At 43.5% G+C, this 13,865-nt stretch overlaps 1 protein-coding gene across 1 annotated transcript in view; it reads right to left on the bottom strand.

Annotated features, from left to right (window-relative positions):
• Nucleotides 1-13,865, bottom strand: part of LOC108785792 (E3 ubiquitin-protein ligase RNF213-like) — a 165,172-nt gene that overhangs the window by 85,515 nt on the left and 65,792 nt on the right. Inside the window, 3 exon segments of the mRNA XM_018554940.1 lie at nucleotides 2,826-3,984; nucleotides 4,882-5,034; nucleotides 12,136-12,282. Coding sequence (XP_018410442.1) covers nucleotides 2,826-3,984; nucleotides 4,882-5,034; nucleotides 12,136-12,282 — 1,459 coding nt within the window.

Here is a 13,865-nt window from a genome sequence, read left to right as displayed (position 1 = left end):
TATGGAAGTCTTGCCCTAAATCAGGGGTCTCAAAGTACCAGCCCTCGGGCCAATTCCGCAATTGTTAATTGTGGCCCACAGCCAGCTGACAAGTCAAACACACACGTTCACGGACCGTGTACCTGACTTGCGGGAGCTGCTTCTGGCTGTGCCAGCGCTCAGTTCCTTTTGGCCGGCGCAAAGGTGCAGACCTTACTTATCAACCACTGGATCCCCAGGGATTGTGCCTTCTCCCTGCAAAAACATAAGCAGGTGAGGGGGCTCTTTCTTCTATTTTATGTGTGTGCACGGGAGGGGGGGATGTATTATTGTGTATATGTGTGTGTGGGGGGTATTTCTCCGTATTTGAGTCTGTATATAAGGCCCCTTTTACACCTGTAAGTTTAGGTGTGTTAATGGATTCCTGCGTCAGGAACTTGCGTTTTCTTGCAGCAGGGATCCATAATCTGGTGTTTACAAGGGGCAACTGTCACCCGTTCATTAATGATTGCGTGCATGCCGCATTTAATCGTATGTGATATGATTACATGCATTTAGAAAACATTCATTCTCTCCCTGGATGCATGATCAATGCGACCAGAGATAGTGGTTGATTCCTAACCACATGTAATCATATCACATAAGATTACAAGCGATGTGCAGGTATTTACATGCAGCGGCTGTCACCCGATCATTAACTTGAATGGGTGACAGACAGCTCCTGCTTGTAAACGTTAGATTAGGGTTTCCTGCTGCAGGAAAACGCAAGTTCCTGACACAGAAATCCCTACTCGCACCTGAACTTACAGGTGTGAATGGGACCCTATTGTGTGTATATTAGTGTTTTTATTTCTGGGTGGGAATGGGGAGGTGCGTATTTCTGTTTGTGCGTATTTCTATGTGTGCGTATTTTTGTTTGTGTGTATTTTTATTTGTGCGTATTTCTATGTGTGCATATTTCTGTGTGTGTGTGGGGGGGGGTGTGTTCGTATTTCTATGTGTGAATGAATATGTGACTCTGTTGGTCCTTTATGATTAAATTTAAAACCTGTGGGAAAGAAAACACACATATACGGACACTGCAAACATATACCCATGTATACATACTTATATGGCACACAGAGAAACATGAACACACATACCAACATCACTCACAGAAATCCCGACAGTACACACAAAGCAACACAAAAATATCTTGACATTGCATACAAAGAAACCATCACAAACACATACTGACATTTTAAACACATGCAGACATCAGCACTGGTACCGCCTATGGTTAAAATTTATTTTGAAGTATGAAGCTTGGCAAGTGGCCCCCATGGGAAAAACAAATTAGTCCAGTGGCCCTGAGTGAATTGAATTTGAGACTCCTGTCCTAAATTTTACAGATTCACAAAAGAAAGATACAGGCAGCCACAAGGATTAAGTAAGGAGTAGGCTGTAAACCTTGAGTACATTTAATTAAGGCATGTAAATGTGGCCCTAGTGAAGGTAGCAGCTTTGGCCCCATTATCCCTTCAGCTGACTGGCATAGCCTGCCCCAAGAAACCAACTGTCTACAGACAGGTGCACAAAACTGGTCAGTTGAGCTATCCCTCTGGTTTACTAAAGGAGCATTAAGGTTGTAGCTGGACTCCGTGGACATCCACAAGGTCCTAGGCTACTGCCAAGATTGCTCCTCAGGACGATCCGGCTTTGTGTTGACCAAAGTATACTTTTAAAAGGTTTTCCCATTTTTTTTTAAAAAGCCAAGTTTTGCTTAGGACCTCTCAGTTTAGTAACATGGAGGGACTATTTATTTCAAAACAAAACAAGATCTTTTTTCACTGTTTATACCTAAGTACATCCATGAACATATTATACTGCCCATTAGGGCCTGTTCACACCAGATGCAGTGCGCTCCGGCCCGATTCTAGCCAGAATGCACAGCCTTGCATTGCGGCCGGCTCCCTTTTTGTGGGGCAGGTGGGGGGGGCGTCGCGGGCCATTGAAGTGAATGGCACCGTAGCCACGCCCTCTGGCCGCAATGCAATCAGCTGCACGGGATCAGTGCGTAGTCAAAGTGCGATCAAAATAGTGCTTGCAGCATTATGATTGGACCTGACCGGACCGCAGGCATAATGTGCCCTGCGATCCCGTGCGGCCGGTCGCATTGCAGCCGGAGGGCGTGGCTACGGTGCCATTCACTTCAATGGTCCGCCACGCTCCCTCCTGCCACACAAAAAAGTGAGCCGGTGTTCTATCAAAGTTTGTGACTACGTTAGAATGTGTGACCGATGACGTGGTCACACATTCTAACGTAATCCCGCCCGCTTTTTCGGCGGTGGAATATGTGACCGGCAATTCCAACGCTTTCTCAGCTGTTTCAGGGCAGATTGGCATCACAGATGGTATGTGCAGGAGAACCGATTTGCCCTGAAACAGCTGATCGGTCCTGAAATGTCACTTCTATCCGACTTTATGGAATGTGAGATCGCACTCACAAAGTTGGATAGAAGTGATATTTCAGGACCGATCAGATGTTTCAGGGCAGATCGGTTCTCCTGCACATACCATCTGCCATGCCGATCTGCCCTGAAACAGATGAGAAAGCATTGGGATTCTTCACCTTTTGACGGTCACATATTCCACCACCGAAAAAGTGGGTGGGGTTACGTTAAAATGTGCAACGACATGACGGGTCACACATTCCAACCCAGTCACAATCTTTGAAAGAACTCCGGCCGCAATGCGAGGCAGTGCGTTCTGGCCAGAATCGGGCCGGAATGCACTGCATCTGATGTGAACGGGCCCTTTTTGATAAATTCCAAACTCTTACCACTGGTTGTATTGCTTATACTTACCAACTCCAGCTCGCTTGGATGACACAATTCCTGCAGTCATTCCATTCTTAAACACGGAAGCAGCTGAAACCACTTTAGAACCGACTTTAAAATGTGTACACAGGTAACGTTGAATCTCCACAGGTTGCATTTGGGGGATCACATGAATCTTGAATTGGCTGAAAACTGAAGGAATGTAGCAACCCTCTCGATCAGAGTTACATATGATTACAAGATTGTACTTTTCTATGCACTTGGCCTGTAGTTGTTGAAATAGCAGCTCAGACTTATACCCAACATCATAACTTAGCTGGTCTGCATTAATCAAACTATAAATCTTCTTCCCATTGTACCCGCATGTCAAACATCTACGAAGAAACAAGGCCACCTCTTCAAAGGTGGTATGAGGCGTGCATAGGAGAACTTCATCGTAGGATGGCAATGGCTCACCAGAGCTGTGCATGTAAACTGCTATAGCACAGGACAAAATTTCTGATGAAGGACAAAGAATCAGATTGGGCCGGCCAGGCTGCAAACTTGGATGAAGGTCACGGACTATCCATTTTTTATTTAGTTCAGCCAGAGCAGCTAAGCTAGTACCCAGGGCATCCAAATCCAGGCAACCTGGGAAGAAAGAGTTCATGTTATCCATAGAGAACTTCCAAACCAGCTCCAGTTTATTTGAAACATCACTACAGTCTTCAAGATCCATTGAAAAGTCCATCATATCTGGTTGATTTACAACAGTTAGATTAGGAGAACCGGCCTTTGGAAAGTAGAAGGGGGTGATGGTGTCTAGTTTTGCACAGTCAGGTTTAATAAAAGACAACATTACAAGAGCCTCCTCACTGATTTCCCTCATCTGATACTGCTGGCACAGGTATACCAGCTGCTCTGCTGTGTAGTAGTTTAGGTAGTATAGCTTGGATCTCTTCTTGTTGACAAAGGCCAGCCACTCTTCCAACAATCTCTCCATGGTTTTGCAGATGCTTGGAAGCAAGTCAGAAAGAGCTTCTTCTCCTTGAAGTTCATCAATTCCCTCAACATCAAAGTTCATAAGAACACTGACTGTAGCATTATCTGCACATTGGATCACTGCCTCCCACGTTCTAAACAGCATATTTCCAGCCAGATAGAGGTCAATAAAAGAGCCAGCCAGCCTCTGAACATTAGAAAATATCTGGATAAAAAAAAGACATGGTTTCAAATCAATGATGTATTGAATGTACTTAAAGTAGTATTAAATGTGCAAACTTTTTTCAATAATGAATCCAGATCAAACAAATATACACTCCCCCGGAAAGTATTTCTTTACATCTTTTAACTTACAGTCATCATTTTTCTGAACAGCTGGCTCCAACTCTCTCAGCTCTGCTTCCCTGAACTTCCTGTCCAATGCAGGATCACAAGGTGCAGCGCAGCCGCTAGCAGCTGTCTATCTACTAGCTTGAAGAAGGTGCCAAGGGAAGAAGAAGGAAGGTGGAAGGAGGAAAGGGGAAAAGGGAGGAGGGAGAGGCCTGCATTGCTGTGCCAATGTGTTTGTTAAAGCACACACATCTTACTAGCACACACAAGGGTGGCTCCATAAGACCCTGGAAGGGAAAAGAGCCACCCTAAGACCCACCCACCCTAAGGCATATTGTATTTCGGCAGCCCATTTATTTTAAATGGGCTACCAAACCACTTCAGTGCACCTAAAACTGCCCCTGACCCTTGTTTAGCAACATAGTGCACCACAATGCATGATAGTGAATCACGTGTTGCTTTAGTGCCTTTTGGCTAGAGAAGAAATTAAACCACATAGCCAGTTGCTGTGGGCAACTTCATGTCTAATTTTGTTTTTACATATAAAAAGCGCGTTTCCTGCTAGTTCAGAATATCTAAATACGTTAATGTGAATAGTCTAGGCACAGGGTCGCTTCAAGTACTATGTTACTGTGTATATTTAGCTTTTTCCTTCAAGATCTCAATTTCTTCAGAAGTCAAAGTCCTAAATGACTGGGCAGCACTGTACATTCCATTAAATCAGAACTCTCAAGTATTTCACTCAGCTTATATCAATCCATATAGTCTTTACCTCCGAAAACTTGTCAACTTCCACGTTGCCTTGTTCTCCCTTGCTTGACATTAGCATTAGTTTGTTAAGCAATTCCTTCAGCTCCTCTAGTGTGTACCAACGATTGTTCTCATTCTCTGGTAGAACCAGGTTCAAAACATTGTCAGGTGTAATCTGTGGAAAATTAATAGATAAGGGTACAACCATAACTATTTTTAAAAAGTAAATTATCTCAAGCAAGAAGAAGCTGTAGTCCCCAAGTAATTCCTGTCTCTGGATTTAGTAAATGTGTTATATGACCTGTGGTCAAAACATGCTGGTTCTAGAGAATGCACTCGTTTTTAAGTTTAAGTTTCCTGCTGCCTAAGTTTCATTTAAAAAAAAAGTAGTTTCTCTCAGCAAGAAGAACCATGTTGAAGTAAGCAAAATAGATTGTTTTGTAAATAGATTTGACTGTAGTAATTTTCGGACTGATCAGGTGATGACCTCATGCCTATAGGTGCCTGGAGATGATGTTGGCCAGCCATTCATGGAAGTAACAAACCATCAGAAATGTAAAATCCTGTTTCAACCACTATTGTTCTACCCCCCAATAAACCCCCCAGCAGCGCCATCGCGTCTTCTGTCCATTTCCATAATAGTATTTTTGTACTCACCATAAAATCTATTGGAGTCCATTGAGGGACACAGGAACTATTTCACCTTCAGGTTATACTGCCCCTACAGGAGAATTGGGCACTGGCAAACCATAAAACTGTAGGACTGTCCAGGATAACCTCCCCTACTAACAGCATGGTTCAGTTTTGTAGCAAATCAGTACTAAGGGCACGATTGGAAATACAGAAGGTGGAACCTGTGTGCCTCAATGGACTCCAAGAAAAGGATTTTACAGTTAGTACAAAAATCCTTTTTTTCTTTCTCATCCATTCAGGGTCAAAGGCTGCCTTTCAATCATTGGGGTGTCCAAAAGCAGTTCAGCTAAAGAGTGGCAAACACAGCAAGCAAACACCAACAGGTCCAAAAAGACAGCGACTGGGGACTGCCTGCAGTGCAAAGAGCCACATGAAGGACCGAACCTGACATCAGATAAAACCAAAACGACTACATGGAACTTGCAAATCTAAGAAACATTTGTTTGATGCGGAAAAGCCCAAGAAACATCTAGTAGAGATTGCAATGACAGGAAAAAGTGCAACCTGATCCCTCAGAGCATAGGTTTGGATATTGGTCTGCCTGAGCCACCTAGAAATGGTGAAACCAGAAGCCTGACCACCATTCTGTGATCAATCCAGGATGACAAAAATAGAATCGGTCTTCTTAAAAGAAACAGTAGCTGAGTGATAGACTCTCACAGCCCAGACCAAATCCAGACAATGGAGGGAAATTTTCTTTTGGGCGAACTGGAGCCGGACAGAGGGGCAGAAGAATGATATCCTGGATGGGAGCAAAAGGCAGAAACTACCTTAGGCAAGAAAGAAGTCATATGCCTCAACACCACCTTGTCTCTATGCAAAACCAACAAAGGTTACTTTCAGGATAAAGCTGCCAGTTTAGATATTAGCCACAAAGAATAGCTCCTTGTAAATGAATGTAGAGAGAGAGGAATGTATCTGAAAGGTTTAAACAGCAGGTTTCCTAAGGACACAGAGAACGAGATTCATATTCCACAGAGTCACAGGGAACAAATGGGGGAGTTACATCGGAGACCACTTGTACAAAGGTCTTAAGCAAGGATTGAGAGGCCAATGGTCCTTAAAAAAGAATAGAAAAAGTCAGAAATCTGGCCCTTGATAGTACTAAGAACCAAATGCTGGTCATAGACCTTATGGGTAGTAGCCTTCCTAGCTATTAGCATCGTGGGAATCACAGATTCAGAGATGCTCCCATCGTTTAGAAACTGGCCTTTAATAGTCCTCTCATTAAAACCAGTGATTGTGAAGCAGAATGCTAAACCGATCCTTGGGACAAAACATCAGGATGATCTGGGAAAGCCGACAGAGCGTCTGCCAGGAGTCTTGCTAGATTGGTGTACTACACCTGTCTGTGCTAGTCTGATGCAATATGAATTACCAGAATGCTCAGAGTGTACTGAACCCGTGGAGTTAAGAGAGCATCCAATAGATAATCCATGTACCTGGAGACAAGCCTGTGTTACAGAACCTGAAGGACAGGAGGTCCACATGCAGATTTCCCCAACTGTGATCAGATCCTGGAAAACCTAGAGACCCAGGTCAGGATGCTGCCAGCTGAGGAAGTCTGCCTGCAAATTGTCTACACCTGGTATTTACCTGGCAGGCAAAACTGAAACATATCTTCTGCCCAGGACAAGATTCAATCCACCTCTCTTGCCATAGCATGACTTCTGGTTCTTCCCTGATGGTTAATTCACTGTGGCCTTGCCAGACTGAATTTGGATCAGGTGACCCTCCAGTAGGGAGATTACATGGTACACACACAGCCAAATTGCCTGAAGCTCCAGGATGCTGATCAGTAGAGGAATCTCTTCCAAAGACCAGATGCTTCACTCTGTCCAGGTATTGTCCCACTTTGATACAATATTGCATTGTAGAGGTCTGGCGTGGAACTGCGCACACAAAACTGCCTCGTGGGAAGCTACCATGGTGCAAGACTCTTTTACAGTAGTGGAGAGTTGGGGGATTACTGGACTGGAGAACTTACATTTTCTTCTGTGAATGGAACATCACTTCAACAGATTTTCAAATTGTAACAAAATTGGTAGTCAGTGTGTTGTGATCTCAGGGAAAAACAAAGCCAACTGCAAATTAAGCTTATAAATGTGGCCCTCTTTGAAAACTGCTGTGGAAGGATTGCTCTCCATAGGATAGGTTCCAGCCACATATGTAAGCTTAATTTGTTATTGCCTTTGTATTTCCATGAGATCACTACACATTGACTACAAATGTTAGAACTTGAAAATCTATTTAAGTGAAGTTCCAATATAATGTGATTCTATAACTGTGAAGCCAGGTTAGGCTATGGTGAGAAATGTGAAACGGTAAAAAAAAAAAAAATGCAAACAAGATTGTGGTGATGTGGCAGGATAGGAATCTCCTATATCGACCCTCTGTGAGGATTCTGTGGATTTTGAAACATTACACATTATTTTAACCCTAGTTTACTGTATCTTGTGAGCTCATTTGCTGCCTATTATACATATCCACCAAATTTCCTGAAGAAGCAGACACCCTGTTCTGTGAAACACATTAAAGTCACTTGGTGTCTATTTTCTGGAATAATGAAAGTGAGAAGGGCCAGTGTTACTCTTTTATGGTTTTGGTTATTAAAATATGTCTGCGTTGCTTTTTATTCATCACCTACGTATAAGTACTGTTCACTTTGTTATATACCTGATTGTATATATACTGGTTTGCAATGTTTATTTGACAACTTGAACTATGCTTATTAGGTTATTGTAACCAACTTCTAAGATGGGAAATAATATATAGGTACCTCTGTTTGTTTATTTCCACATGAGACTCTATTTCAGGTTCGATTACAAGTTTTATTATGTAACTTTCACAATATATACATTGGAAACCATCCCTTTACATTATATTAGGCATGGCTTGTCTATATATCAGACATATGTGGTGGATTGTATGGTATGTTGTTTTGTGCCTATTTTTGTATGTTAAAGAAAATGTAAAACTTAATAAAAAGGCTTTATTTAAAAAAATTCACTATGTGTCCTTGTCCCCACCTCGAGCATACGATTCAGCTTTGGCGGAACAGGATTTGCATTATAAACATACAACGTAATCATAGTTTGCTCACCGGTGAAAGTTAGTGGAGAGAAGACTAGGGGGTGGTTATATAAATGATTGATTTACTATGACCATGATATGTTCAGTAATATTGTGAGGATTGTTTGTTTAGCAGGGGTAATTAATTACATTTCTAGGGGGTCCGGTGAGCAAAATTTTCATCGAGCCGAGGTCTAAATCGAAGTCCGGACAGAATGGTCACCCAGTCCGTTTCTGCACCGCGGTCCGCCATTTTTGGGTGCATTCACACCAGCAGCTGCACTACAACGCACAGCTGCTGGAGTGTGTTTTAAGAGACAAGGTGCTGATGCATAGATTCTGACACATCACACTTTTAAAAAAAAATTAACGTTAGAACTTTATTGAAATGTCAAAAGTGACATGTCATTAAGTTCTATAGTCAAAGAGCAGTGTGATGCGGATGTACCACATTGAGGCTGACTTCACTGAAAAAAAAGTACAGCATCCATCAGAGTGCCCCTTACATCAGTTGTCCCCATCAGGGTGCCCCCGTACATCAGTTCTCTCCATCAGAGTGTCCCTTACATCAGTTGACCCCATGAGAGTGCCCCTTTACATCAGTTAAGTATATGTATCTTGCTGCACTCCTTACCACATTTCTGTAATAAATACAGATGGGTGCTTGCAGCGACCACGGTTGGCGTCGTGAAATAGTATGTAAATATAAAGGATGTCACCAACACACCAAGCTGTTTGTGTTCAGCAAATGTCCATTTTAATGACAAATGTTGAATGACAATATTTGTCATTAAAATGGACATTTGCTGAACACAAACAGCTTGGTGTGCTGGTGACATCCTTTATATCCATTACATCAGTTGTCGCCATCAGAGTGCCCATTAAATGTGTTGTACACATCAGAGTGCCCCTTACATTAGTTGTCCCCATCAGAGTGCCCCCTTACATCAGTTGTCCCCATCGGAGTGCCCCTTACATCAATTGTCCCCATCAGAGTGCCCCCTTATATCAGTTCTCCCCATCAGAGTGCCTCTTACATCAGTTCTCCCCATCAGAGTGCCCCCTTACATCAGTTTTCCCCATCAGAGTAAAAGCCCTTCCACGTGCACACACTGGGGGTCTCAGCTGCTGTTGTGATGTGCGGGGTCCCTTCTGTGTCCCTGTACCTTTAAGGAGGTTGGGCTGCCTCCTGGCGAACCTGCACCCAATTTTATCTTTTGCTACATGTGCTCCAAGAGACTCTCATATGTTAGAGTTAGGACCGCACTACACAGAGGATCCTTGACGAGGCAGTGCGGCTTTCACATATTCAGCAGAAAACATGTATCTAAAACCTCTGTTTTTAACCTTAGCGGTTAGACAGGTTTTTTTGCATTCTGGCTGGTGAGTGTGCTGGGAAACTTTTTGCTGTTCTCCACATCAGAGTGCCCCCTTACATCAATTCTCCTCATCAGAGTGCCCCCTTACATCAGTTCTCCCCATGAGAGTGCCCCCTTACATCAATTGTCCCCATCAGAGTGCCCCCTTACATCAGTTCTCTCCATCAGAGTGCCCCTTACATCAGTTATCTCCATCAGAGTGTCTCTTACATCAGTTCTCCCCATCAGAGTGTCTCTTACATCAGTTCTCCCCATCAGAGTGTCTCTTACATCAGTTCTCCCCATCAGAGTGTCTCTTACATCAGTTCTCCCCATCAGTGTGCCCCTTACATCCGTTGTCTCCATCAGATTCCCCCCTACATCAATTGTCCCTATGAGAGTGCCCCCTTGCATTAGATGCCTTATTAGAATGCCCCCTTACATTAGATGTCCCCATCAGAGTGCCCCCTTACATCAGTTGTGCCCATCAGAGAGCCCCCTTATATTAGTTGTCCCCTTTGGAGTGCCCCCTTACGGTAGTTGCTGCCATCGGAGTGCCCCCCTTGCATTAGATGTCCCATTCAGAGTGCCCCTCTACATTAGTTACCGCCATCAGAGTGCTCCCTTACATTAGTTGCCGCCTTCGTAGTGCCATCTTATATTAGATGTCCCCATCAGAGTGTCCCCTTACATTAAATACAACAAAAGGGAGCACTCTGATGGAGACGCCCAATATAAGGGGGCACCCTGATGGAGACAAGCAATGTAAGGGGGTACGCTGATAAGGACCCATGATAATTATAATTAGTAATCCCCATCAGAGTGCACCCTTATTTTTTAATTTATTGTAAGGGGGCGCTCAGGTGGCAGCAGCTCATGTAAGGGACAACTAATTAGTAATTTTCCTCATCAGAGTGTCCCTTTAAAATTCTGCTCTCACATTAATGTTCAGCTTGAGGAGCAGGCAGTGCTAGGAGGGGATTAGAGGACCAAGGAGGCAATGCTTAGAGAAGATGAGAGTTGTGTGGGCTCTATCAGACAATGTTGCTTTCACTTGCAGATGTTACTGCAGTTTGGGTGGATTCTGAACCTTATGAAATCATAAGGACTCAGAGGATCGGAAGCACGTTGGTCATCAGAGTGTATCCTGCCACAATCAGGAAATGTGAAATTTTTCAGGAAATGTGCACTTTTTAAGTGCCCCTAATAACAGAATAAAAGTAAATCAGTGGGGACAGAGTAGAAGGTTTTCTGCATAACAAAGGTAAAAAAGAAACCTGTGGTATCTTCTGATAGACAGGACTTTTAGTTTTATGAGTTAAAGATGCTTAGCAGGTTCTTTTTTTACCACTGGTTTACTTATAAGAAGTTCAGCAATAAGAAGCATCTATACTTACCATTTCGGCAGCCCATGTCTTGAAACACCACTGCTTCACTGCTCTTCCTGACTCAGCAGGTATTCTACAATTCTGACTGTTTGAATACCTGCTCCTCCTGCCACATGCAGTTCCTCTTGCAAGCTGATATGTCAGTACAGTACATATGAGCCATTGGGAGGATTAATATACTATAAGACTAAATAATGATCTCACTCTCTAGAAGCATTTCCTGCTAAACAAAACGTTTATTACGACTCTAAACAACCTTAAAGGAGAACTATGGGGTTAGTGCTTTTCCCCATAGTTCTCCGTAGGGTAACGGGAGGACACAAACTAGCGTTCTCCCATCACCCTAAGCTCAGTATACCACGAGCTACAGCTCGCGGTATACTGAGACGCTGCAGTATACCGCAAGCTACAGTTCGCGGTATACAGAGACGCCGCAGCTGAAATGGATCCCGACAATTATGTCTGGATCCGCCCAGCTGCGTGAGTGACAGCTGGCTCTGCCTATCTAGAGGCAGAGCCAGCTGTACCCGCCCCCTCCCCCGTCCGTTCCGCCAGTCAGCGCTGGAGGAGCGGAGAGGGGGGAATCCAGTCCCTCCCCTGTCACGGCTCTCTGCCGTGACAGGATCGAGAAGTGAGCGAGCGCCGGTATGTGTTCGCTTACTTCCCGATCTACTGAGCCGACCTGTAACAGTCTCATTGTCACAGGTCTGCCAGAACTATGAGGTGAGTGAAAAGCACTCACCTCATAGTTCTCCTTTAATTCACAGGAATTACCTTCTTGTCCTTGGGTGCTCTGATGATATAGGTCCCCTTTTTGTTGATAGCTGTTGCCAGGGACAGAGATGACAATTCAACTGAACCATGACTCTCTTTTACAGTCTTCAGCCATTCTATATGACGAGCAGAGTCTCTCTAAAATTATATAGACAGAATGTGTTAAAAGTGTCAATGAACAAAAACAAATCTATACAAAGAAAACCAGCTATACTTTTACATTTTGTTATCAAGGCGACAGTCTAATTTTTCCCATTCATGACAAAGTAAGATGGTGTCTGAAAACACCGGCCTCAGAGGCCGATGCATGCACTGCCATCCATAACTCAGTACAGGCCCCCCTCTGGTGGCACTCCCTTGCCCCACCTACCCATGCACTGGTTTTGCTCCTCTGTCCTGCCACGCAGAGCATGTCTGTATAGGAAGTGACAGGCTCCTAATGGGTCACACAACGCTTTGGATCTCTGAGAGGTAGCCATTGGCTCCTCCCACATGCCGGAGGTAGCGGTGGTGACATGAAGCTCTCTGGGGCCTGGGGCAGCAGCTAGTGGCTTTACAGTCTGCACTATATGAGGGACATTTATGTGTACTAACATCACTGTTCACTGCTGTCATCCTCCAGGAGACCAGCACTGTTAATCAGGGGCCATCCCTGCACTGTTAAAAGAGATAGGCAGATGCCACATACAGTAGTCTTTGGGCCCATTCAGTCCGGTCCCGTGCATTATTCGCACAATTCCGTGAAATTAGCGCCCGGTACCGTGCAATGAACCTACGCTTCCTGTGCTTCATTGTCTGGGCATTGGAGGGCAGGAAAACTTCAGGATTCTAATAGACCACAGATATTTACATAAAGAGACCCAGTGACCTGCAAATACTGTCACATAGGGGCTTTTTAGCTCCTTCATGATAGCAAAAGTTAAAGTGGACCTTTGCCCCCTTTGACTAAAAATCATAATAGCATGCAGCTCTGCTTTATTTTATTTATTATTAGTTAAACAAACATATTTTTCTTTTACATACAATTTATTTTTTTCTACTTTCTGGTCCACTAGGGAACAAATTATGTAATGCCTTATATCCTGGGAAGATTACAACAGCAGAGTATTGCTGGGAAATCTCATCTGTAATCTCACAAGATCTCAGGGAAACTCTCCCTGAGAGTCAAACGTGCCAGAGATACAGGAAGTAAAGAAGAATGAATTAACCATCGCTCAATAAAAATGGCCACCGTGAGAAGAATGGAGAGGAAGAAAAGGAAAAAAAAAGGTATGCAAAGAATAAAAAGTGGGCAATTATCTATAAGCATCTGCTTGTAGATTGTCATTACTAAACATTTCTACAGGTGCCTTTGTTGTTATTTTGAAGATAAGAGTAAAGGTTCTCTTCAAGTAAAAAAAAAAAAAAGGGGATAACAAAGTAAAAAATAATAAAATTTAAAAATTTAAAAAAGTGATAAAAAGTAAATACAAATAAAATAAAATAAAAAAATTAAAACCAACCCTGCTACCCTCACCATCTGATTCGAATGATCACGTGTGCATAGGTTAGTGAGATCTAAAATAAAAAAAAACAGTGCAGTCCGGGATCGCCGCATCAGCACTGTGCCTGTAAACACACACTAGCAGCTGTATGTAGCTATGCAGCTGCTTGTGGGAATGCAGCCAAAATGTCAGATAGTGGTATGGACACAGACTCATTGACCGTTCTGTCCGGACCAC

This window comes from Nanorana parkeri, unplaced genomic scaffold (genome assembly GCF_000935625.1).
Source record: "Nanorana parkeri isolate BGI_ZX_2015 unplaced genomic scaffold, ASM93562v1 scaffold179, whole genome shotgun sequence".
Classification (NCBI taxonomy): domain Eukaryota; kingdom Metazoa; phylum Chordata; class Amphibia; order Anura; family Dicroglossidae; genus Nanorana; species Nanorana parkeri.
The sequence above is the reverse complement of the archived record's forward strand: the minus strand, read 5'-3'. Positions and strand labels throughout refer to the sequence as shown.